The sequence below is a fragment of the Giraffa tippelskirchi genome, chromosome 10 (genome assembly GCF_054371585.1).
Source record: "Giraffa tippelskirchi isolate mGirTip1 chromosome 10, T2T-mGirTip1v1.2.pri, whole genome shotgun sequence".
Classification (NCBI taxonomy): Eukaryota; Metazoa; Chordata; class Mammalia; order Artiodactyla; family Giraffidae; genus Giraffa; species Giraffa tippelskirchi.
This window is the reverse complement of record NC_137284.1, coordinates 37,188,484-37,213,190: the sequence shown is the minus strand read 5'-3', so window position 1 is coordinate 37,213,190 and position 24,707 is coordinate 37,188,484. Positions and strand designations below refer to the sequence as shown.

The window sequence follows — 24,707 nt, the reverse complement described above, 5'->3', positions numbered from 1 at the left end:
TGACCACCACTGCTCACAAGGGATTAAAAAGTGGAATGTGAATTGGCTTATAACTTTGCAAAGCTTAGATGTAAGGAGATAAAGCTTTTATATCAGTGACATGGACTGTAAGAATCACAAGATAAATGCAAAGTGCAAAGGCAATAAAGGGGAGGAAGGATGAAATGACTTGTGGTGGAACAGGCTTCAGGGAGAAAGAACATTTGAGCTGGAACTGCTGAGTCATGGTCCATAAAACTCTCTAGATGAAGAGAAAAACAAAATAAACAAAATCTCTGCAAATCCAGCACAAAACAAAATCCTATAATTATTCTAGACATTAAAGGTCAGTTTGTAATAATTAAGACCACACTTTGGAGTTAGACATATGTGGTTCCTATCCTGGCTCCAAAAATTATGAACTAAGCTAGCTGGGCAAATTTCTTAACCTCTCTCTCCCTGAGTTTCCTCTTTTGTAAAGTGGGTAAAAGAATAGTTCTATGTCATAGGATTTTGGAGAACAGTAAATGAGATAATGTACATGTAATGCTTAATGTGCTATGGTAAAGCCTTGATAAATAGTAATAGTATTACTAACACAGAAATAAACTATTGAATTTTAAAAGTTGTGTCAGGGGTCTTCAGCTAGTCAACCAGGAAGAATTTACATCTTCTGTGTCCTAGATGTAATTTTCATTCTTTTTTATTTTTGAAAAACATTTTTAATATTTATTTTAAGACATTAAAAAAAGCTTTGAAACAATCTCAAACTTGAATGGTCAGTACAAAGTGTTTTTTTTTTTTTTTTTGTATTGCTTTTTTTATCACTTCAGCCGTTGGAGAGTAACTGGTCAACCTGTTCTATTACTTCCTGATACATTAGTACTTATTTCCTGTGAACAAGGGCATTTGCCTATGTAACTGCAGTGAAATGAACAAAATCAGAAAATTGACAAGTATCCCAGTATTGTGTTATACTGAATAATCCAGTTTAGAACTACACATAGCCTTTAGGTGTCGTGTCTTTTTAGTTTCTTTAAATCTGGAACGTTTCCTCAGCCTTGAATTATTTTTTGTGACTTGGATGCTTCTAAAGATAGGAATATCACATAAGCAAGGCTGTGTTCTTTTTCCTATATCCTCTCAGGTGTCTCATGACTGTATTTGCTCCATTTACTCGTGATGTTCGGAGAAGGCAATGGCACCCCACTCCAGTACTCTTGCCTGGAAAATCCCATGGACCGAGGAGCCTGGTAGGCTACAGTCCATGGGGCCGCTAAGAGTCGGACATGACTGAGCGACTTCACTTTCACTTTTCCCTTTCATGCACTGGAGAAGGAAATGGCAACCCACTCCAGTATTCTTGCCTGGAGAATCCTGGGGATGGTGGAGCCTGGTGAGCTGCCGTCTGTGGGGTCGCACAGAGTCGGACACGACTGAAGCGACTTAGCAGCAGCAGCAGCAGCAGCAGTCGTGATGTTTACTTTGAACACTCAATTGATGTTGTGTTCCAGCTTTTGGGCTTGTGAGGTTACTCTTTTCCATTTTGTGTATGTTTATGTATATATGTGTTTACATTTATGTGAATATTTATGTCTATTAAAACCATAAGTTCACACTGATACTTCCAGTTTCAATCCAATACCCATATAGTTCATTGTAGTTTCTCCATTTCCATATTTTGACTCTATTTTCCGATAAATTCTCATCATCTCTATTTTACTTACTTATTTGGTAAGTCTCCTTATTTGTAACCAGTCTCATTATCACTGCTGAGGACACATTTCTTACCAAACTTAGGTTCTCACAACCCTCACTGGGCCAACCCTTTCCAAGGTTGACCTTCTCACTCTTTGTAGCTGAGATAAAGCATCCCAGGCTCCACCCACAGCCTGGGTGCCCTCTTCATAGAAGTCAGCTTTGACCCAGTGCTCCAACAATATCTAAACTGTATGGCCCTCTTCAACCTGTTTTGGTTCCAACAGCTCACGTCTGGCTGCATCTCTGTGAGAAGTCCTTCCTCAGTCTGACTCTGTAACGGCTTTGGGCTGCCTTCACATGTAGACGCCCTCCTCACTCTGCTTGAGTTCTGGTGCCCTGCTCTGAGCCACCTAGCTCCTCCGCTCAATCTCCTCCACCACCAGAACAGACCTTGCTCTACTTTACCTAATGGCTTTAGAACCGAATTGTCCTTGCTTGCATTAAAAATGCATAAAAGTATGCATTACTGCCATAATAAAAAATTTAAAAAAAGAACTGAATTGTCTGGGAGGGAAGGGAAGGAGAGAGAAGAGAAAGGAAAGGAGAAAGGTGATGGGGAGAAGAAGAGGAAAATAAGAACTCATAGATGTATTTTTTCAATAAAGCAAGAGTAAGTATTACTATTTTCCAAAGACTGTGAATAGAACTACTAGCATGAAATTTTCCTTTTCTGGGAACAAGCAGGATAGCCTTCTGGTTTGATTATGGGGTCTGTATGGCTTTCCAAATGTTTCAGGATTATTACACAACATTAGTTAGTCTATGAGAGAATAGCAGAGCTTCCTGTCACACTTGTAGACTGAAATGGATTGGATAGTTCTTGTACTATAGCTATCTACAAGCTGCCTTTCCACCCCTATTTCAGAACAAAAGGTAGTATACATTATTTAGCCAATATAAAAGTAAGGTAATAATAGCTTCTACATACAGAGTGATCTTCCCAGGTGGCTCAATGGTAAAGAATCTTCAGGTTTGATACCTGAATTGGGAAGATCCACTGGAGAAGGAAATGGCAACCCACTCTAGTATTCTTGCCTAGGAAATCCCATGGACAGAAGAGCCTGGTGGGCTACAGTCCATGGGGTCACAAAGTGTCTGATACGATCTGGCAACTAAAAAACAACATATACAGAGTAGCATATTTTCTAACCTGTAATTTTGTATTTGGGCATATGATTTTCCCTTATGCAAACCTTTTAGATACTGAGGAAGTTGAGACAAAAGGGAGGTGACATGTTCAATGTTTCTAGATTTTATTTTTCTACAATTTCATTTAAGCAGTATATTTTAATGAGATTACTTTGCACAGTAGATCATAAGCTTGATCTAATATAATGGATACCTGTGCTATAATATGCACATATGATAATTAATTGTACATAGTTAATATGATCTATCCACTCTAATAAATTATAATTACATCTTTTATGTATAATAATATAATTATATATAATGGAAATTATACCATATTATAATAAAATATTATCATAAATTTTATAGGGGTATATTTTCAATAATTTTTACACTCTAAAATTGGTCTTTCAGGTATATTGGTACACCGGTGTTGCAAAGCAATGTTCTTTTTAAGATTAGCCATCAGCTGTCACTTCTTGGAGCAATTCCAAATGAGATGATTACAGACTGCCATTTAAATCAGTCCTTTTGGAGGAGAGGAATGTGATACTTTTCTCAAGTGGTAGTTGACATTAGGTGTTTAATCAGCCAAAGAAACACCCTTCACCTCATGTTACACATAGAATAGACTAAGCTTTTGATATTCATCAATAAAGCTCTGTCTATATAGTGTTGTTTTATGATTCAGAACTGTATTTCCAAAATAAAAAAAAGTAAAGAACAAAATGAAACAGATTGAAAATAACAAAAAAAATTATCTGGGCAAGTTGTAATAAGAACCTCTGTATACCAGACTTGAGGAGATTAGAGGGACACTATCTTTTAGCATATCAGAGACAGAAGTTTGTTTTCCTACTTAACACATGTCTCTAGATAAAACTCCCTCTGTAGACTGAATACTTTCTGGCCTCATCTGAGTTGGTTAGTTGGATTGATTATAAAGTTGTATAAAATCACCATTAAATAGAATATTGAGTAAATCTATACGTATGTGCCTGATAGTAAAGTTTCCACCACAGTCTGATTTCTTCTTTTTTTTTTTTTTTACTTTACAATATTGTAATAGTTTTTGCCATACATTGACATGAATCAGCCATGGGAGATTTCTTATGTCATACCTATCTTGCCATTTTTTCTCCTCTGCTTCTTCAGTTCGGTTCAGTTGCTCAGTCGTGTCTGATTCTTTGTGTCCCCATGGACTGCAGCATGCCAGGCTTCCCTGTCCATCACCAACTCCTGGAGCTTGCTTAAACTCATGTCCATCCAGTTGGTGATTTTCTCTTAAAGTCATCTCCAATTTACAGGGGAAAATTGTTAGAATATTACTGCATAACTAATATTTATTGAATACCCTGTATTCATGGTGTATGTAAAGCAAAACTGAGTTGTTGATGCTAATTATGTAATCTGTAGTAACCTGTTTTTTTAACGTTCAAAATTTAACATTGTCTCCAAGCTTAACTATCTTGACGGTCTATTGCTAACTCTATGCAGAAGTGTCTTTGCCTCCCTTTGATTTATATCAGCTAGGAAGATATGGTTCCTGAAGCCCAAACTCTCATTCTGTTTGAGTTTTTGCTGATGGGGAGAGAAATTCAATAACTTCTGCTTAGTAGTGTACAGCTGAGATTAAAGCATTCTGGGTAATAGGCCTTGGAAAGTTTTTGAGTTTCTTCGGTTTGATTTTCCTTCCATCTGGTGATCTGTAGAATTTCCTAAATGATATTTTAGTCATGTTTTTATAATAAGATATGTTTGTTTTAGCATTGATATCATTCAATTAACCCCTGTATTCCAGTAGGCATATTTCTGAGCATGTTGTAGCAAAAAGGCTGTGGCTTTTGTGTCAAATCTGGATTCCAATTCTAGTCTGACTGCCGCACAGCCCTGTGACCTTGAGTGAGTCTCGGTTTCTCCATCTTTAAAATAGGTGGAATAATAATAATGCCTCATAATATGATGGCAAAGACTAAGTGAAATAAATGATACTTTAAAGTGTGGCTGCCTAACATATGGTGGAGAAGTGGCAAATGCTAATTTCTTCCTTTCCTCCTTCAATACACAAAATCAAGACTGGAAGATACATGGCAGTGGGGAGAGAATGTGGAATTTATTTAAAAATACGTAGTTTAAAACTAAGCTCATGCAAGATTATAGTTACTTATCTTTCTGAGATTTGTAAGTTTACATGGTGAACCTTTGTGAGGTTAAAAAAGGATGCAAAACATTCCTTTATCTTGGATGATCAATATGAAATTGAAGTTTAATTATCTTTTAGATATAGAATAAGACACACCCGGTGGTGGTTTGGGAGTTAAGTATGTCCGCGTTGCTGCTGCTAAGTCGCTTATAACGAATGTCTTCTGTCTCTAAGGTTCCTCACATCTTCCAACTTCCCTGCTCATGTCTTGCCTACCCTGGGTTCAGCGACCAGTGAGATTCAGCAAGATAATTGGGTAGTCAACAGGATAGGATACCCAGCAGGTAGGGGAGCCTGAAGCTCCACAGAAGCAGTGTCTGCATGTGCTGGAGCAAGAAATGCGTGGCGTTGATGAACCCAGCACCTCGGACAGTGAAATAATAAAGGATGATGATGTGGGCTGTGACCCTGAAGATACAGACCCGTGATGTGGGCTGTGGATGCCACAAAAGTCCCCTTTTTGAAGTGGTTGGTCTGGCGCCTGTGGGGGTTTTTGCAGGTCCTTACTGAGAGAAGTAGAGGAACTATAAAGAAAGCTGAGCACTGAAGAACTGATGCTTTTGAACTGTGGTGCTGGAGAAGACTCTTGAGAGTCCCTTGGACAGGAAGGAGGTCAAACCAGTCCATCCTAAGGGAAATCAGTTCTGAGTATTCATTGGGAGGACTGATGCTGAAGCTGAAACTCCAATACTTTGGCCACCTGATGTGACAAACTGACTCATTGGAAAAGACCCTGATGCTGGGAAAGATTGAAGGTGGGAGGAGAAGGGGATGACAGAGGATGAGATGGTTGGATGGCATCACTGACTCGATGGACATGAGTTTGAATAAGCTCCGGGAGTTGGTGATGGACAGGGAGGCCTGGTGTGCTGTAGTCCATGGGGTTGCAAGGAGTTAGACACGACTGAGTGACTGAACTGAACTGAAGAAGGATGGCATGTGAGATGAGGTTTTGAAAGTGTGAAGACCCGGAAGGGGACCTGAGGTGGCAGGGGGCCCATCCAGGTTACACAGATGCAAATGTGGGCTGATTTGTGACTGTAAAGGCTGTGTTCTATGATGTAGATTTAGAATAGTATCTTGTAAAGGCTGTGTCCTATGAGAACAGTGTACTGTAAAGGCTGTGTCCTGTGATGTAGACTTAGAACCCTGTTCTGTAAAGGCTGTGTCCTGTATTGCTCTTGTGCCGCGGGTCAGCGTTACTCTCCTAAGGAATATTGCGGAAGATGTTCATGTGGACTGTGAGGTGAGAGACCCCGAAGGAGTGGAATGTAGGGAAAGAGCAATTGGCAGTTGGTGGTGCTCAAGGCCTCTCGCCCCACTCCACTCGTGCCCTACTGCTGGGTTCATTTGTGGCACTGTGCATGCGCACCATGGTGTGGGTCTATATAAGGACCCCCTGAAAAGCTCTTGTTGAGTCAGGGTCGAGGTGAGTCTGTGTTGCGTTGTGTTGCATAGTCGTTGTTCCTGCTGTGTCAGCCATTAGAGAGTAAAGCATGTCCGTCTTGCTGCTGCGAATAAAGAATGTCTGCAGTTCCTGTTGCTCTGCACGTCTTCTTCCAGCTTCCCCAGTGTGCCTACCCTGGGTTCAGCAAACAGTGAGATTCAGCAAGATCCCAGAGCTATACAGTATGTCCCCATTAGTTATCTGTTTTATACATAGTATCAATAGTGTGTGTGTGTTCCTCTCAATCTCCCAATTCCTCCCCCGTCCCTATTCCCCCTTGCTGCTGCTGCTGCTAAGTCGCTTCAGTCGTGTCTGACTCTGTGCGACCCCATAGACGGTAGCCCACCAGGCTCCGCCGTCCCTGGGATTTTCCAGGCAAGAATACTGGAGTGGGTTGCCATTTCCTTCTCCAGAGCATGAAAGGGAAAAGTGAAAGTGAGGTCGCTCAGTCGTGTCCGACTGTTAGCGACCCCGTGGACTGTAGCCTACCAGGCTCCTCTGTCCATGGGATTTTCCAGACAAGAGTACTGAAGTGGGGTGCCATTGCCTTCTCCCTTGGTATCCATATATCTGTTCTCTACGTCTGAGTCTCTCTACTTTGCAAACAATAGCATCTACACCATTTTTTGAGATTCCACATATATGCATTAATATATATTTGTTTTTCTGACTTACTTCATTCTGTGTGGCACTCTGTAGATCCATCCGTGTCTCTACAAATGACTCAGTTATGTTCTTTTTTATGGCTGAGTAATACTCAATTTTTTTAGGTGGAAAACACTGAGGCTTAAAAAATTTAAATGTCCCGCCACAGGTCACACATTCAGGTAAGTAGCAGAGTCAGGGCCTGACTTCAGCGCTCCTGTGGAACTTCTATATTGCCGTACTGCTTCACTTATGCATAACCGCTATGCCTCTCCTGTCACATTCTGCACTTTATACTTTGTTCCACTTTGAGTTTTTTTCCTCTGCATATTTCTTAAAATGTTCCTGGATATTTCTCAATGCTATACGTATCCCTAATATTTCCTAGTCACCTTCCAGTCTTCTAAAACTTTATCTTTTGATACAATTTCAAGCCTATGGAAAAGTTGCAAGAGTAGTACAGGGAGCTCCTGTATCTTTACTCAGAGTCACCAATTGTTTACATTTTGTCTTATTTGATTTATCATTCTTTAACTATATGTGTCTCTCATTCTTTCTATATTTATATACATAATACTTATATGTGCATATTTTTAATGAACCATTTGAGAATAATATGGGGACCTCAGGCTCCTTTATCACTAAATAATTCAATGTATATTTCCTAAAAATGAGAGTATTTTCTTAAATACTGCAGTTATCAAAATCAGGAAATTTAACATTATACAATACTGTTGCCTAATGCACAGTCCATATTCAGTTTCAGTCATCAAAATGTTTTTTATAGCTGTTTCCCTAGTCTAGGATCTAGCCAGGATCACACATTATACTTAATTGTCATGCCTTTTTAATCCCCTTTATTTTTTATCTTATTTTTAAAAATATTTTTATTAGAGTATAATTGATTTACAATGTTGTGACTTTCTGCTGTACAGTAAAGTGAATCAGTTATGCATATACATATATCTACTCTTTAGATTCTTTTCCCATATAGGTCATTGCAGAGTATTGTGTAGAGATCCCTGTGTTATACAGTAAGTTCTTATTATGTATTTTATATATAGTAGTGTTGTGCATGTATGTGTGCGTGCTCAGCCACTCAGTTGGGTCTGACTCTTTTGCGACCCCTGGGTCTGTAGCTCACTAGTCTCCTCTGGTGAGGAAATCTTGATGAGATTTCCCAGGCAAGAATGCAGGAGTGGGTTGTCATTTCCTCTTTCAGGGCATCTTCCCAACTTTGGGATCGAACCTGTGTCTCTTGCATCGGCAGGCAGATGCTTTGCTACTGTACCACCTGGGAAGTCCAGATAGTAGTGTTTGTCACCTTTAGTTTGCAATTTCTTTAGCTGAATATTTTTGAAGATTACAGGTCAGATGTTTTGTAGACTGTCCTACAATTCGGTTTCATCTGACATTTTCTTAGGAATAGATCTGTTTATTGTACTGTGAAAATGGTCTTGATACATGTGAGAAACATTATATACTTGAGGACATCTGACATTTTCTAATGATTGGATTCAGTTTATGCACTTTAGGGGAGAGTGACACGAATGATGCTACATCCATCTTGATGGTTGATTGTAAGAGGCCCCCAGGGCCAGTTTGTTCTAATTTGTGGGGAGATAACTTGAGACTATGCAATGTTCTGTTCCTCGCCAAATTTTTACACACCAGTTGCAGTATCCATTCTTGATTTTCTAATTCCATCATTTCTTCCATATTTATTAGCTGGAATTCTCCTATAAGGAGATTTCCCTTCTCCTCCATTTAATCATTTATTTTTATTAAGATGAACTCAGATATTCTTATTTTATTCAATAGGTTATAATCTATTACTATTAATTAATTTTAAATGAATTTTTGTTGGAGTATAGTTGTTTTATGATGTGTTAGTTTCTGCTGTACAGCAAAATGAATTAACTATATGTATACATATACTCCTCTTTTTTGAATTTTCTTTATATTTTATTACTATTAATTTATTTTAATGGTCAAATTGTTCCAGATTTGGTTGGTAGGAGCCTCTTTAAAATGGCTTTCATGTCTTTTTGATCCTTTGCCATGATTTTTTGGGCTTTCCGGGTAGCTCAGCTGGTAAAGGATCCACCTGCAATGCAGGAGACCCCAGTTTGATTCCTGAGCCAGGAAGTTCCCCTGGAGAAGGGATAGACTGCCCACTCCAGTATCTTGGGCTTCCCTGGTGGGTTCAGATGATAAAGAATTCACCCGCAATGTGGGGGACATGAATTTGATCCTTGGGTTGAGAAGATCCCGTGGAGGAGGGTGTGGCAACTCCTCCAGTATTCTTGCCTGGATAATCCCCATGGGCAGGGGAGCCTGGTGGGTTACAGTCCATGGGGATCAGAGTCAGACACGACTGAGCGACTAAGCACAGTACAGGATTTTTCAGCACTTCCTTACTTTCTGGTGAAACAGAAAGTCCCAGGTTCATCCTTATAGTTTCACTGCTCTAGCTCTAGAGTGAGCCTTCATCCAAAAACCCTGGTTCCTTTTTGCAGAACAAAGTATTTTGAAACCAACATTCCCTCTCTCATCCCTTTTTTCCTTCCTCCCTCTTTTCCATTCTCGCTCTCTTCCATTCTTTGCCTCCCCCCTCTCTCTCCCTCCCTCCTTCCCTCTTCCCTTTCTTCGAATGTTTTGTCCAGGTGTGGAAAAACCCCAGTCACATCAGAACATTGTGGAAATGTGTTTGAGTCTTTAGTATGCAAGCATTTCCTGATTCTCTGGTCTTGCTTCTTCAATATATATTGGATTTGATCATGTATTAATGTTAGTCCATGGACTCTGGGTTTCACACTCATCCCTGCTAAGTGTGGGCCCTTTTGTCCCCTAACTTGGTGCTTGATTGGTACCTGTCATTGATGTTGCTTTCACTCTTTTTTCTTGGCTCCAAAATTTAACTTATGTTTTCTTTTCATCCACATTTAACTTTAGCCCACTCCTCATTTTCATACTTATTCTTCTGGTCCCAGGTAATATCCTTAAAAAATCTTGACTGGCTGCCAACCTAAGATATGACACTTACTCTGCTGATGAAGCCTTTATGAGAAATTCTGTTACTGTGCCTCTGTGTCTAGTAGTTGGGCTCAAATGGACCAAGGCAATGATGAATTTTTACTTTGCAAAAGCATGGTATCTGGATGCAACATAAGGATGGTGGATGTGAGCATTTGTCTGGCTCCCCAAATAGAACCAAATGTTGAGGAAAGATTAATGGAACACCAAGGTTGCACTTTGTAACATCTTTAAATATAGCAAAATCAACTGTGTTATACTTTTCGGCTGAATTCATAATCAGGTGTAAGTATGGAAAATCCTGCAGAGAAAAGAGATGCTGGAAACATATTTAAAACATATGTTTTAAAAGAAGACACAGTTTACAAAGATTACCATCTCCTTATTGAAGCTATATGTGAGAATCCTCAGCTGATTTCAGTGAATTCTTGGGATTAAACAGCTTTGGTGAGTTATAACTATATCTTCTAATCACAAAAAACCAAATGAGCCAATAATAATGAGCTCCAAAGAGGTTTCTGATTGGCAGTCTGGAGTGGTGACTGTAATTCTTCCCTTGAATACTACGTCTAGGAGCATGAAAGCTAAGATTGGAAAGCAAAAAAGAGTCTCCCCAGTCACTTTTATTTCAGCCTTAAACATCTTGCATTCTGGTTACTTTTTTGTTTTACTGTGGTTAAGTAGATAATTGCAGAGCAACTTGTGAGTCGTACAAGGAAAATAATCTTGTGATCTAAGTCATATTTTCTTAATTCAAGTTGTGTAAAAGGAAGTCCATTTCTCCATCATTTACCATATTTATAGTTTGTCCGGTGAATCTGAACCTTAAAAAAAGTCAAATCTCCTTCAAATGAAACAAGATTCACCACTTCTGAGGATATTAAAAGTAAGTTCCTCACATGCTGGAAGGCATATCTCGGGATCCTGAAGGATCATTTGAAGAAACAACACCATCACTGAAATAAGTATGTCATGTCAGATTGTCTCTGCCTGGAAAAAGATAAAATCTTTTGAGTCTATGGGTTGTTAAGGGTGTGCTTTAAAAGACAGCCCTATTCACTATGGATTCTCTTAATGATGCTATTTGACAATTGAAGACCCGGCTGTGCCAGAATCATCTTTTCAAAGGCCAGATCTCATCATTATGGAATGTAGGTTAAAACAAAAGCAGGAGAGTGGGCTGAATAGAGACTGACTCAGCTACCATTTAGAAGTTGATTTAGAAGATGGAGAAGCTCTATACAGTCAGCAAAAACAAGACCGGGAGCAGACTGTGGCTCAGATCATGAACTCACACCCAAAAAAGATGTCCTTTTCATTTTAGGGGACTGGAATGCAAAAGTAGGAAGTCAAGAAACACCTGGCATAACAGGCAAATTTGGCCTTGAAGTACAGAATGAACCAGGGCAAAGGCTAATAGAGTCTTGCAAAGAGAACGCACTGGTAATAGCAAACACCCACTTCCAACAACACAAGAGAAGACTCTACATGTGGACATCACCAGATGGTCAACACCAAAATCTGATTGATTATATTCTTTGCAGCCAAAGATGGAGAAGCTCTATACAGTCAGCAAAAACAAGACCGGGAGCAGACTGTGGTTCAGATCATGAACTCCTTATTGCCAAATTCAGACTTAAATTGAAGAAAGTTGGGAAAACCACTAGACCATTCAGGTATGACCTAGGTCAAATCCCTTATGAGTATACAGTAGAAGTGACAAATAGATTTAAAGGACTAGATCTGATAGACAGAGTGCCTGATGAACTAGGGACAGAGGTTCGTGACATTGTACAGGAGACAGGGATCAAGACAATCCCCATGGAAAAGAAATGCAAAAAAGCAAAATGGCTGTCTGAGGAGGCCTTACAGCTGGGAAGAGAAGAGAAGTGAAAAGCAAAGGAGAAAAGGAAAGATATTCCCATCTGAATGCAGAGTTCCAAAGAATAGAAAGGAGACATAAGAAAGCCTTCCTCAGCGATCAGTGCAAAGAAATAGAGGAAAACAACAGATTGGGAAAGACTAGAGATCTCTTCAAGAAAATTAGAGATACCAAAGGAACATTTCATGCAAAGATAGGCTCGATAAAGGACAGAAATGCTATGAACCTAACAGAAGCAGAAGATATCAAGAAGAGGTGGCAAGAATACACAGAAGAATTGTACACAAAAGATCTTCACGACCCAGATAATCACGATGGTGTGATCACTCACCTACAGCCAGACATCCTGGAATGTGAAGTCAAGTGGGCCTTAGAAAGCATCACAATGAACAAAGCTAGTGGAGGTGATGGAATTCCAGTTGAGCTATTTCAAATCCTGAAAGATGATGCTGTGAAAGTGCTGCACTCAGTATGCCAGCAAATTTGGAAAACTCAGCAGTGGCCACAGGACTGGAAAAGGTCAGTTTTCATTCCAATCCCAAAGAAAGGCAATGCCAAAGAATGCTCAAACTACCGCACAATTGCACTCATCTCACATGCTAGTAAAGTAATGCTCGAAATTCTCCTAGCCAGGCTTCAGCAATACATGAACCGTGAACTTCCAGATGTTCAAGCTGGTTTTAGAAAAGGCAGAGGAACCAGAGATCAAATTGCCAATATCCGCTGGATCATTGAAAAAGCAAGAGAGTTCCAGAAAAACATCTATTTCTGCTTTATTGACTATGCCAAAGCCTTTGACTGTGTGGATCACAATAAACTGTGGAAAATTCTGAAAGGGATGGGAATACCAGACCATCTGACCTGTCTCTTGAGAAACCTGTATGCAGGTCAGGAAGCAACAGTTAGAACTGGACAAGGAACAATAGACTGGTTCCAAATAGGAAAAGGAGTACATCAAGGCTGTATATTGTCACCCTGCTTATTTAACTTATATGCAGAGTACATCATGAGAAACGCTGGGCTGGAAGACACACAAGCTGGAATCAAGATTGCTGGGAGAAATATCAATAACCTCAGATATGCGGATGACACCACCCTTATGGCAGAATGTGAAGAAGAACTAAAGAGCCTCTTGATGAAAGTGAAAGAGGAGAGTGAAAAAGTTGGCTTAAAGCTCAACATTCAGAAAACTAAGATCATGGCATCTGGTCCCATCACTTCATGGGGAATAGATGGGGAAACAGTGGAAACAGTGTCAGACTTTATTTTTTGGGGCTCCAAAATCACTGCTGATGGTGATTGCAGCCATGAAATTACAAGCCGCTTACTCCTTGGAAGGAAGGTTATGACCAACCTAGATAGCATATTTAAAAGCAGAGACATTATTTGCCAACAAAAGTCCGTCTAGTCAAGGCTATGGTTTTTCCAGTGGTCATGTATGGATGTGCGAGTTGGACGGTGAAGAAAGCTGAGCGCCGAAGAATTGATGCTTTTGAACTGTGGTGTTGGAGAAGACTCTTGAGAGTCCCTTGGACTGCAAGGAGATCCAATCAATCCATCCTAAAGGAGATCAGTCCTGGGTGTTCATTGGAAGGACTGATGTTGAAGCTGAAACTCCAATACTTTGGCCACCTCATGCGAAGAGTTGACTCATTGGAAAAGACCCTAATGCTGGGTAGGATTGGGGGCGGGAGGAGAAGGGGACGACAGAGGATGAGATGGTTGGATGGTATCACTGACTCGATGGACATGGGTTTGGGTGGACTCCGGGAGTTGGTGATGGACAGGGAGGCCTGGTGTGCTGCAATTCATGGGGTCGCAAAGAGTTGGACACGACTGAGCGACTGAACTGAACTGAAAGACAGACTACTGAAATAATTCCTTTTGTGTTTCTAGATAATTGAATCTGAATCTGTTAGTCAATAATGTTCACTGAGTAATTATTGTTACTTTTCAATCAACAGAAACCAATTTGCTTCTCTTGCTGGGATTTTCCCTGACCCCTCACTCTGAAAAAGAGAATTGTAATAACTCAGTAAGAGATGTTTGAAGTGAGAGAATGAAGCCTTGGGTTCTAATCACAGAGGTGCTGTTTCTCAAGCCCAGTTTTACTGGTGATTGAGAAACCACTGACACTGCTTGGGAGCTTGTTAGAACTGGAGATACAAGTTCCATTCCTGACTTTGATCATAATTTGCATTTTAACAAAACCTCTAGGTGATTGAGATTCATGTGTATGTCAGAGATGGAGAAACACTCATTTGTAAATTTGACAGTAATTTATAGACTATTTAAAAAATAACTGTGATGTTAATATGGGTATGCCTTCAAGAATTAGAGAAATTTATTTAGAATGTATCCTTAGAGGTGGCAAAACCTTTTTCATTTGAGGGAGGACAGTGCAAAATAAAAACTGCTAGCAGTTGTAATCAAGTAGTCAAGTCACATAGAAACATAATCCAAATTATGTGCAGGTTTTCTGTAGTCCTGAGTGTGAAAAGATTTGACTCTATTCACTGATTTTTCTTCTCTTTGAGCTTTAAATAGAGAGGTAATGCAAATAAGCTAAAATTAGTAAGCCTTCATTGTGTGTTAGTGCAAAGAATGATGCTAAATAGTAGAGAATATATGGCTAGTTCTGACATTGTCTTCATTCCTAAAAACCTTCATTACTGAAAAATTACTTATTGAATTGAAATGTTGAGTTGAGAATAGATGGGTGAACAAGTACTTCTAATGTAAGGTAGAATAAAAAATAACTATTAAATAGATTTGAGCAATATTTTGTGGGAATGTGAGGAAAGAAGTGGCATTGTCTACCTTCCCCATCCCCCACAATTCCCAACACAAACATTTTTCTTTTTCTTTTTAAACAGGATAAAAGCATACAAATTTACTTGTTTTACATGACATGGAAGTCTTCATTAGGAAGTGAAAACCCATAGACGCTGTTAGAGCTGGGTGTTTTATGCTGGATTTGATGAAGAGTGGACAGTCATGGAGGAAATGTAATAGTTAAGGGGTTAGGAGGTAGTTGTAGCAAACTAGGAAAGACTTATCAAAAAGGCCTGTCTGTTAGGTTTCTCCCTGGCATCCTTTTGTCTTCAGAGACAAACGTTTTTCTTTATGGTAATTGATGTTTGGGTGTTCTTACTCTCACATGTCCTACTCAATTGAACTCACTTTCAGTAAGAAAAATTTCTATTCTGATGGCGTTTCATGTTTAGATCTCTTACTTCCAATATCCTGTTTATAAGGGCATAGTGCTGGGACTGGGTATTGCAGAAAGGTACCCAGAGAGAGGATTTCGATATGTAGGAAAGGGCATCTGGGCCTCGGGAAGAGTCAGGAAGTGGTGTTGGTAGTTGTGATGGTGGGGATACAAGAGGGTGCCAAAAAGAGATGCCTGGAAAATGACACACTGATATATGCCAGATGTTCAAAAAAATAATACTATTCTGAAGTAAAATTTGACATTGCTTGCAGAATTAGCTTCCAATTTAAGTAATCTGTGACTTAAGATGCCTTTCTTCCTCTCTAGTAGTTGCTTAGACAGGGAGTATAAATAGACAAAAGCGTGAAATAGACCAAACACTTCATCAAGTTTAGGGTAATAAGTTAATTAAGATTTTCAAATTAGGTATTAAAATACTGTCCATCGTGTTTTCCTAAATGTGATCAAGTTACTGGTATCCATTACGTGTCAAGGTGTAACTTGTTGGTATGTTAATACGTATCATATGATACGTATTCTTCTATTTCTGGATAATTTATACACCTAATATTTCAAAACTTGGCAACTTGCAAATGCTGCTTATGAAACAGTGTTTATATCCTTAAAATTGATGTAAAGAAAAAAAAATCTCAGAATTTGACTACCTGAAAAAATTGTTTTACTCAGTATGTCATTATTCTTTAGAAAATATGTCTCTGCAGAAATCTTTATAGAAATTCTTTGTTTCTTTTTAATTAATACTTGAAGCCAGGTAATGTAAACATGTCTTGTTCTGGGGATTTTACATTTTAAAAATTCCTTATTCCACTCACTTTTGTCAACTCAATACCCTACCAACCCTTACAATGCTCAAAAATATGGAAAGGATTTATATGATTTTATATCTGTATAACTTTTACCTTCTGCTCTTACACATTTTACATACATGACTTCACATCCTCTTTATTGCTAGTGGCAGAATAAATTTGTAGTTGTGCATGAAATTTGAGAGTAACTTTTTAGAATATATCAGTATTTATGAAATACTCAAAATTTTTCTTCAATATTTAAAAAAGTATAATATTTATACATGTAAAAAAGCATATCTAATTTATATATTATATATATATATATATATAGCATGGTAATAAAATAAAATTTCTGATATAAGCCCCCAGATCTGGAACTGAAATACCTATGTGTTCCTCTTTTATCCCATTTTCCTTCCCATTCCTTGCACTGTGGTAATTACAACTTTTCATGTGCTTCTTTGCTTTGATCTTTTTTTTTCACATATATTTATTTGTACGAATGCCTGAAAATATATAGCTTAGTTTTGCATGTTTTTGAACTTTACAAAAATATTTTGTACTGAGACTTGCTTTTTTTCATTCAACATTATGTTTCTAAGATTTGTTCATGTTATTTTGTGATACTATATAGTTCATTCATTTTGGCTGTTACATAAATTCCATTTTGAGAACATACCATATTTATCCACTTTTTTGATGGAGATTTTTTGCTAATTTTTTGCTCCCATAATCTGTGCTGCTATGAACATTTTGGTTTGTGTCCTGATACATATGTGTAAGAGTTTATCTATAACATATACTGAGTAGTAGAAATGCTGGATTACAGAAAAAAAAGGGTGAATTTTACAAGACAATACAAGATTATTTTCTAAAGTGGTCATGGCAATTCAGACTCATCAGGAATAAATGTTACCATTCCTTCATAGATTTTTTTCTTTTTTTAATTGAAATATAGTTGACATGTGCTGTGCTGTCGCTTCAGTCATGTCCGACTCTTGGCGACCCTATGAATTGTAGCCCAGTCTCCTCTGTCCATGGGAGTCTCAAGGCAAGAATACTGGAGTGGATTGCTGTGTTCTCCTCCAGGGGATCTTCCAGATCCAGGGATCAAACCTGCATCTCTTATGTCTCCTGCATTGGCAGGCAGGCTCTTTACCCCTAGTGCCAACTGGGAAGCCCACAGTTGACATATAATATTATGTTACAGGTATACAATATAGTGATTCATAATTTTTAAAGATTATACTCATTTATGATTATCAAATATTGTCTATGTTTCAAGTGGTGTACAATGTATCCTTGTAGCTTATTTTATACCTAATAGTTTGTATCTCTTAATCCCCTGCTCATATATTGCCCCTCCCCTCTTCCCATTCCCCACTGCTAAGTACTTGTTTGTTCTCTATATCTGAGAGTGAATAAACTTATCTAAGGAGGTAAAACATCTGTACTTGGAAAACTATAGGATCCTGTTGAAAGAAATTGAAGGCGACACATACAGATGGGAGGACACACTGTGTTCTTGGATTGGAAGAATTAACCTTGTTAAAATGACCATACGACCCAAGATAATGTACAAATTCAATGCAATCCCTATCAAAATACCAATGACATTTTTCACAGAACTTGAACAAATAATTTTAAAATTTGTATGGAAACACACACACAGACACAAAACAGCCATAAACAATAATAGAGCTGGAGGAATTATTCTCCCTGACTTCAAGATATACTAAGCTACAGTAATATTTTAGCCAATATTACTGGTGTAGGTGGTGTTTGGTTATGATCTTAATTTGCATTTATGATCACAAATGAGATTGAGAATCTTTTCCCTTATCAGATTTATCAGTGATACATGTTTGCTGTGAAATATCCTGTTTATATTTTCCCACCCATTTTTTTTCTTTTGGTTTGTATGTCTCTTCCTTTTTGGTTTTTACACACCCGGATACTGTCCCTTTGCCTGTATGATATGAAAATAACTTCTCTCAATTGCATCTTGTCTTTTTCACTTTCTTTATTGAGGTGTAATTGATATATAATAAACTGCACATATGTGAAACAATGATTTAATGTTTTGATATAAACATACACTCCTTTATAAACTCTCCCACTCACCCTTTCCTGCCAAACCTCACAGTCCTATTCCCAGGCAACTACAGAATTGTTTTGTCAATATAGATTAGTTTGCATTTTCTAGAATTTTATATAACTGGTATTATAAAAGATGCATTCATTTTTCACTGACTTCTTTTCCTTGGCGTTATTTTGAAATTCATCCATGTTGTGTGTATCAATAGTTTGCTTCTGTTTTTTTATTGATGAGTAGTCTTCCATTGTATGGGTATCCTACAGTTTGTTTATTCATTGATCTATTGATGGACATTTGGATTGTTTTCAAATTTGACTTTTTACATGAATGTATATTTCCTTCCCCTTAGATGAGTATCTAGAACAGTGATGATTGGATTATATAGTAGCTATATATTTAACTTTTTAAGAAATTGCCGAACATTTTCAAACTGGTTGGACTGTTTTCCATACTCACCATCAGTGATCGAAAGTTCTACTTCTTTAGGATCACTGTCAGTTCTTGGGATGATCAGTTTTTAAAATTTTAACCAGTTTAATAAATATGTAGTGAAAATGTAGTAGTATCTCATTATGGTTTTAAAATTTTCTTTCCCTAATGATTAATGATGTTGAATATCTTTTCATGTGCTTATCTGCTACCTCTTACTTTCTTGGTGAAGTGTGTGGTCAAATCTTTCACCCATTTTTCTATTGGATTCTTTGGCTTCTTTTTGTTTTGAGAGTTCTTTATGTATTCTAGATGCAAACTTAAAAAAAAGATAAGACATGTAATTTGCAGTGGAATGCAGTCCCTCCATAATAGTTTTCTTTCAAGATTTTTAAGTTGTTCTTCTGTCATCCAGCCTCCTTATTGCTACTGAGAAGTCTGATTAATCTTTTCTGTGTGACTGCTTTTAAGATCTCTGCTTTGTCTTTGGTGTTATGCTTATTATGCTGTGTCTAGGCCTAGGCATTGTTGTTGTCAGCTGTTCAGTCGTGTCTGACTCTTTGCTATCCCGTGGACTGCAGGATGCTAGGGTTCCCTGTCCTTCACCATCTCCCAGAGCTTGCTCAAACTCATGTCCATTGAATCAGTGATACCATCCAACCATCTTGTCCTCTGTTGTCCCCTTCTCCTTCAGCCTTCCATCTTTCCCAGTATCAGGGTCTTTTCTAATGAGTTTGCTCGTTGCATCAGGTTGCCAGAGTAGCTTTTATTTATTCTCTTTTTTTATAAACTGTTACTTTCAGGACCTGAGAATTCATATTTTTATAAATTCTAAAAATTTGATATCCATAGCCCTTTAAATGTCATTTTTTATTTATTTTATTTTTCCCCTGAAGACATCTATTAGAAAAGTATTGGACATTCTAATCTATATTCTGTATATTCTAATATTTCTCTCACATTTTCCTTTCAGTTTTCTCTTATGTTGCATTCTGGTTAATTTCTTTGGGTATATATATTCCTGTTCTACTTTGTTTAGTCTGCTGTTTAACCCATCCATTGAGTGTTTTTAAAATAATGACATATTTTCTTTCATTCATTCATTCATACCAATATAGATTCTTGGACATTTATTTTATACTTTGGATATAATCCAGTCCTATGTTACATATATATTTACTCAAATTGCTTCAGTTTTGGCCAGTTTGGCTGCTCTTTCATTTAACTTTTGTGTTGTTTTGACATGCTCCATTGTAGTAAATTTTTTTTATACCTTTATTCATTTATTTTGCAATATAAATTTATTTAATTGGAGGCTAATTACTTTACAGTATTGTATTTGTTTTGCTATACATTGACATGAATCCTCCACGGGTGTACATGTGTTCCCCATCCTGAACCCCCCTCCCACCTCCCTCACCATCCCATCCCTCTGGGTCATCCCAGTGCATCAGCCCCGAACACCCTGTATCATGCATTGAACCGGGACTGACGGTTCATTTCACATATAATAATATACATGTTTCAATGCCATTCTCCCAAACCATGCCACCCTTGTCCTCTCCCACAGAATCCAAAAGACTGTTCTATACATCTGTGTCTCTTTTGCTGACTCACTACAGGGTTATCATTACCATCTTTCTAAATTCTATATATATATGCATTAGTATACTGTATTGGTGTTTTTCTTTCTGGCTTACTTCACTCTATATAATAGGCTCCAGTTTCATCTACCTCATTAGAACTGATTCAAATGTGTTCTTTTTAATGGCTGAGTAATATTCCATTGTGTATATGTACTACAGCTTCCTTATCCATTCGTCTGCTGATGGACATCTAGGTTGCTTCCATGTCCTGGCTATTATAAACAGTGCTGGCATGAACATTGGGGTACACGTGTCTGTTTCAATTCTGGTTTTCTCAGTGTGTATGCCCAGCAGTGGGATTGCTGGGTCATATGGCAGTTCTATTTCCAGTTTTTTGAGGAATCTCCACACTGTTTGTTCTCCATAGTGGCTGTACTAGTTTGCATTCCCACCAACAGTGTAAGAGGGTTCCCTTTTCTCCACACCCTCTCCAGCATTTATTGCTTGTAGACTTTTGGATAGCAGCCATTCTGACTGGCGTGAAATGGTACCTCATTGTGGTTTTGATTTGCATTTCTCTGATAATGAGTGATGCTGAGCATCTTTTCATGTGTTTGTTAGCCATCTGTATGTCTTCTTTGGAGAAGTGTCTGTTTAGTTCTTTGGCGCGTTGTTTGATTGGGTCATTTATTTTTCTGAAATTGAGCTGCAGGAGTTGCTTGTCTATTTTTGAGATTAATTTTTTGTCTGTTGCTCCTTTTGCTATTATTTTCTCCCATTCTGAAGGCTGTCTTTTCACCTTGCTTATAGTTTCCTTTGTTGTGCAAAAGCTTTTAATTTTAATTAGGTCCCATTTGTTTATTTTTGCTTTTATTTCCAATATTCTGGGAGGTGGGTCATAGAGGATCCTGCTGTGGTTTATGTCGGAGAGTATTTTGCCTATGTTTTCCTCTAGGATTTTTATAGTTTCTGGTCTTAGGTTTAGATCTTTAATCCATTTTGAGTTTATTTTTTGTGTATGGTGTTAGAAAGTGTTCTAGTTTCATTCTTTTACAAGTGGTTGACCAGCTTTCCCAGCACCACTTGTTAAAGAGATTGTTTTTTCTCCATTGTATATTCTTGCCTCCTTCGTCAAAAATAAGGTGTCCATAGGTGCGTGGATTTATCTCTGGGCTTTCTATTTTGTTCCATTGATCTATATTTCTGTCCTTGTGCCAGTACCATACTGTCTTTATGACTGTGGCTTTGTAGTAGAGCCTGAAATTTGGATTGGGGAGCTTATTCTCAAGATACTCCAGGCTCATCTTGGTATATTTTCTGCCCTAGTACTAGGATCAACCATTTTCCCCCAAAGCTCTGGTTTCCTTTATTGAAACCAAGATCTGGTTCCTATGTGTGCCGGTTGCTGTTGGAGTGTTCTTGCTGCCAGGCCCTCTCAATCTAGAAAAATAAGACAGCTAGGAAATATTAATACACATATTTGATTTCTGTTTCTATTCATATTTTCTTTATCCTTCTCTCCCTCCTTCCCTTCTTTCCTTCCAAACTTTTGAATTCATATAGATACTCCCAATTCTAACTTAATACCAACTGTACTTATTCATTACCCTCTTCCATTTGTTAGAGAATGCTATATTGAGGTTAAAGTCATTATTGTAGGCCCTTTCATCAGACAGGGTGAGGGAATATATATCTTTATAGTCAGACATGACTGAGCTACTGAACAATAACAAATACTAACCTATATATATGCATATGTGTATTTCTATATGTATCCATTCGTATTTCTGTTGAGCTAAAAAGGAGTTTATAATGATGTCTTTAATCCAAAATCATATGACTCATTGTACAATACCCTACCCACCCACTTTTTTGTTTGTAACTTCCTACTCGAACAGTGAGAAACCTGGTTCCTACCATCTACCATCCATTTACTTAATTGTTCATTTCTGGTTATATATGTACAGTGACTTCAAAATTGTTAACTTGTATTCCGTGAGACACAAATTTACCAACTCGAGTGTAGACTGGGATGCTTTTGTATAAGTTTCTTTGTCTTTGGTTTTACAGTCTCTGCTCATATTCGGGTTACCACCTTTTTCTCCTACTGCCTTCAGTGAGGTTATTTCATTCATCTGTGGTATGGTTAGATTCTTTTGTCACAGTCTGCTTTTCGTCTTGGGATTCCCTGGCCTCCTAAATGATTTTTAGAATTTGCATATGTTATGGTTTATTCTTTGTGCTGTAAAATTCTTTGGATTTTGACAGATGCTTCGTGTTAGGGGCCAACCAATATAGTATCATTACAAAATATTTTTATCACTCTGTGCTTTACCTATTCACCCCTCCTCCCATCTCCTAGAACTTCTGGAAATCACTGATAGTTTTATTGTCTCTTTAGTTTTTTTTTTTTCAAAAATTATATAAATGGAATCCTATAATATGGAGCCTAGCTACATGCCTGGCTTTTTTAAACTTAGCAATATACCTTTAAGACTCATCCATGTTTTTATCTAGTTTGATAACTCATTCCTTCTTATTGTTAAATAGTATTCTATGTATTACAGTTTGTTTATCCATTCACTAATTGAAGGACGTCTTAATTCTAGTTTTTGCAGTTCTAAATAAAGTTGCTATAAGAATTCTCATACAGGTAAAAATGGCAACTTTTAGGATTTCTTCTGGTTTTGTTGTTTTTCTTTGCATACGTATTTATGTAGTTCTTTTTTATTAATTAATGTATTTATTTTTGGCTGCACTGCATCTTTGTTGCTGTGCACAGGCTTTTTCTAGTTGCAGCAAATGGTTGCAATGGTTTCTTTTAATTAGCAAAATCTTCCATATACTCATGCATGAAGAAACTGTCTCTGAGGTCATACATGACATGTTGATTTTTCTCTTCCATTTTCTTTACAGATATTCAAGAATTTTATGAGGTAACTTTGCTAAATTCTCAAAAGAGCTGTGAGCAGAAGATAGAAGAAGCCAATCAAGTTGCACAGAAATGGGAGAAGACATCCCTTCTTGCTTCATGCCATGACAACCTTCAAAAGTCTGCAGAGGTACATTATTGAGAATTTTGAAAGTACTAAATATTTATTTATACCAGTAAATACCAAAATTATTTATACCAGTAAAGAAGTAGTAGTTGTTAGTAGTGGTAGTTTTAGCAGTAGTAATCATTATTAACAAAAGTTATCAAACAATAATAATAGTTACATACTATACTGCCAGTATTACATACCAACATTACATACCATACTGTATACAATATTTGCATATGAAAATTCAGATTTTGCCAAAAGATGAAACCGGGCATAGGAAGAACATGGCTCTTCATGTTATGTAAGTGAGTTCTGTCATGAATATTGTCATTGTTTGAGCTGACTCAAGTATCAGGCATTCTGGAATTTCAGAACATGCTCTGATGCAATGGGGGAAGGAGACAGACAGCGAGGTTGGAGAATGTGGTCTAAGACTGTGATCTCTGAGGTAGAGTCATGTATCCTGGGGCAAATAAAACAATTCAGTGGGATATGGGAACAAAATAACAGAACTCTCATTTATATTGCTTTTTATTACATTCTTTATAACCTTTTATATTTAGATAATTTATAACATGTTAACAGTAACACATGTACATTTAAGAGTAAATATAAAGCTATTAGAATTGTATTTGCTCAAATGGTTTTTTTATGGATGGGATTATGGGATCAAAAGTTTGAAGACTACTGTTGGGCTTAATAATTACCAAAGAGTAAGGCAAGTTGAGGTATATCTCGTTTTCATAGCGTAGGGTTAATATGGCAGCAGGAACTGATCAATGATGTTTTTAAGTGGCAGTTAGTACTTTGAAGGCAGATAGTGTGTGTTGCACACACACACACACGCACACACACAATCTGTCAAAATTGGGGTTGTGGAGCTGATTTGGAAACTGCATTGAATCCTAGTGCTAAATCAATGGCACTTTGATTGCTGAGTGTTTGAATTGTTAAGTTTGAGACCTATGATACACTTTCCAGCCTGCTCAAAACTGATTTGGAAACTGGGTAAGACTGAGGCTAATGATCACCTTGATTCCTTGAAGAATAAGTTCACAGTAACAGTATGTGTCAAAGCACAGATACCTACCATGTGAAGTTTATAAAGTACTTAAAAGCATTAAAACATCTTAATTTCAATCCCTAGAAGTAATTTGACTTCTTAATCTTTTTTTCTGTACAAATATATGTATGGAAAACTGGGACAACAACTTGGAGTGTGTGTGGATGACTTTTAAATTGAATGCTGTACTGATAGTATTTATCCATATCACATCAATAAATATCTTTGAAAATATTTTAATGACTATACAATATTCTACCATTTAGAACTTACTTAAGCAGTTCTCCATTAAAAATTGAGGCTATCTCCAGTTTTGTGCTATGAGTAATGTGTAATGGCTATCTGTGTATATAAACCCTTGTGTTTTTTCCAATTATTTC

The 24,707-nt window shown here is 37.6% G+C and overlaps 1 protein-coding gene across 1 annotated transcript in view; it reads left to right on the top strand.

Annotated features, from left to right (window-relative positions):
* Positions 1-24,707, top strand: part of DLG2 (discs large MAGUK scaffold protein 2) — a 2,308,738-nt gene that overhangs the window by 313,942 nt on the left and 1,970,089 nt on the right. The window contains exon 7 of the mRNA XM_081536923.1: positions 23,137-23,282. Within this exon, the coding sequence (XP_081393049.1) occupies positions 23,137-23,282 (146 nt within the window). The remainder of the gene's footprint in view (positions 1-23,136; positions 23,283-24,707) is intronic.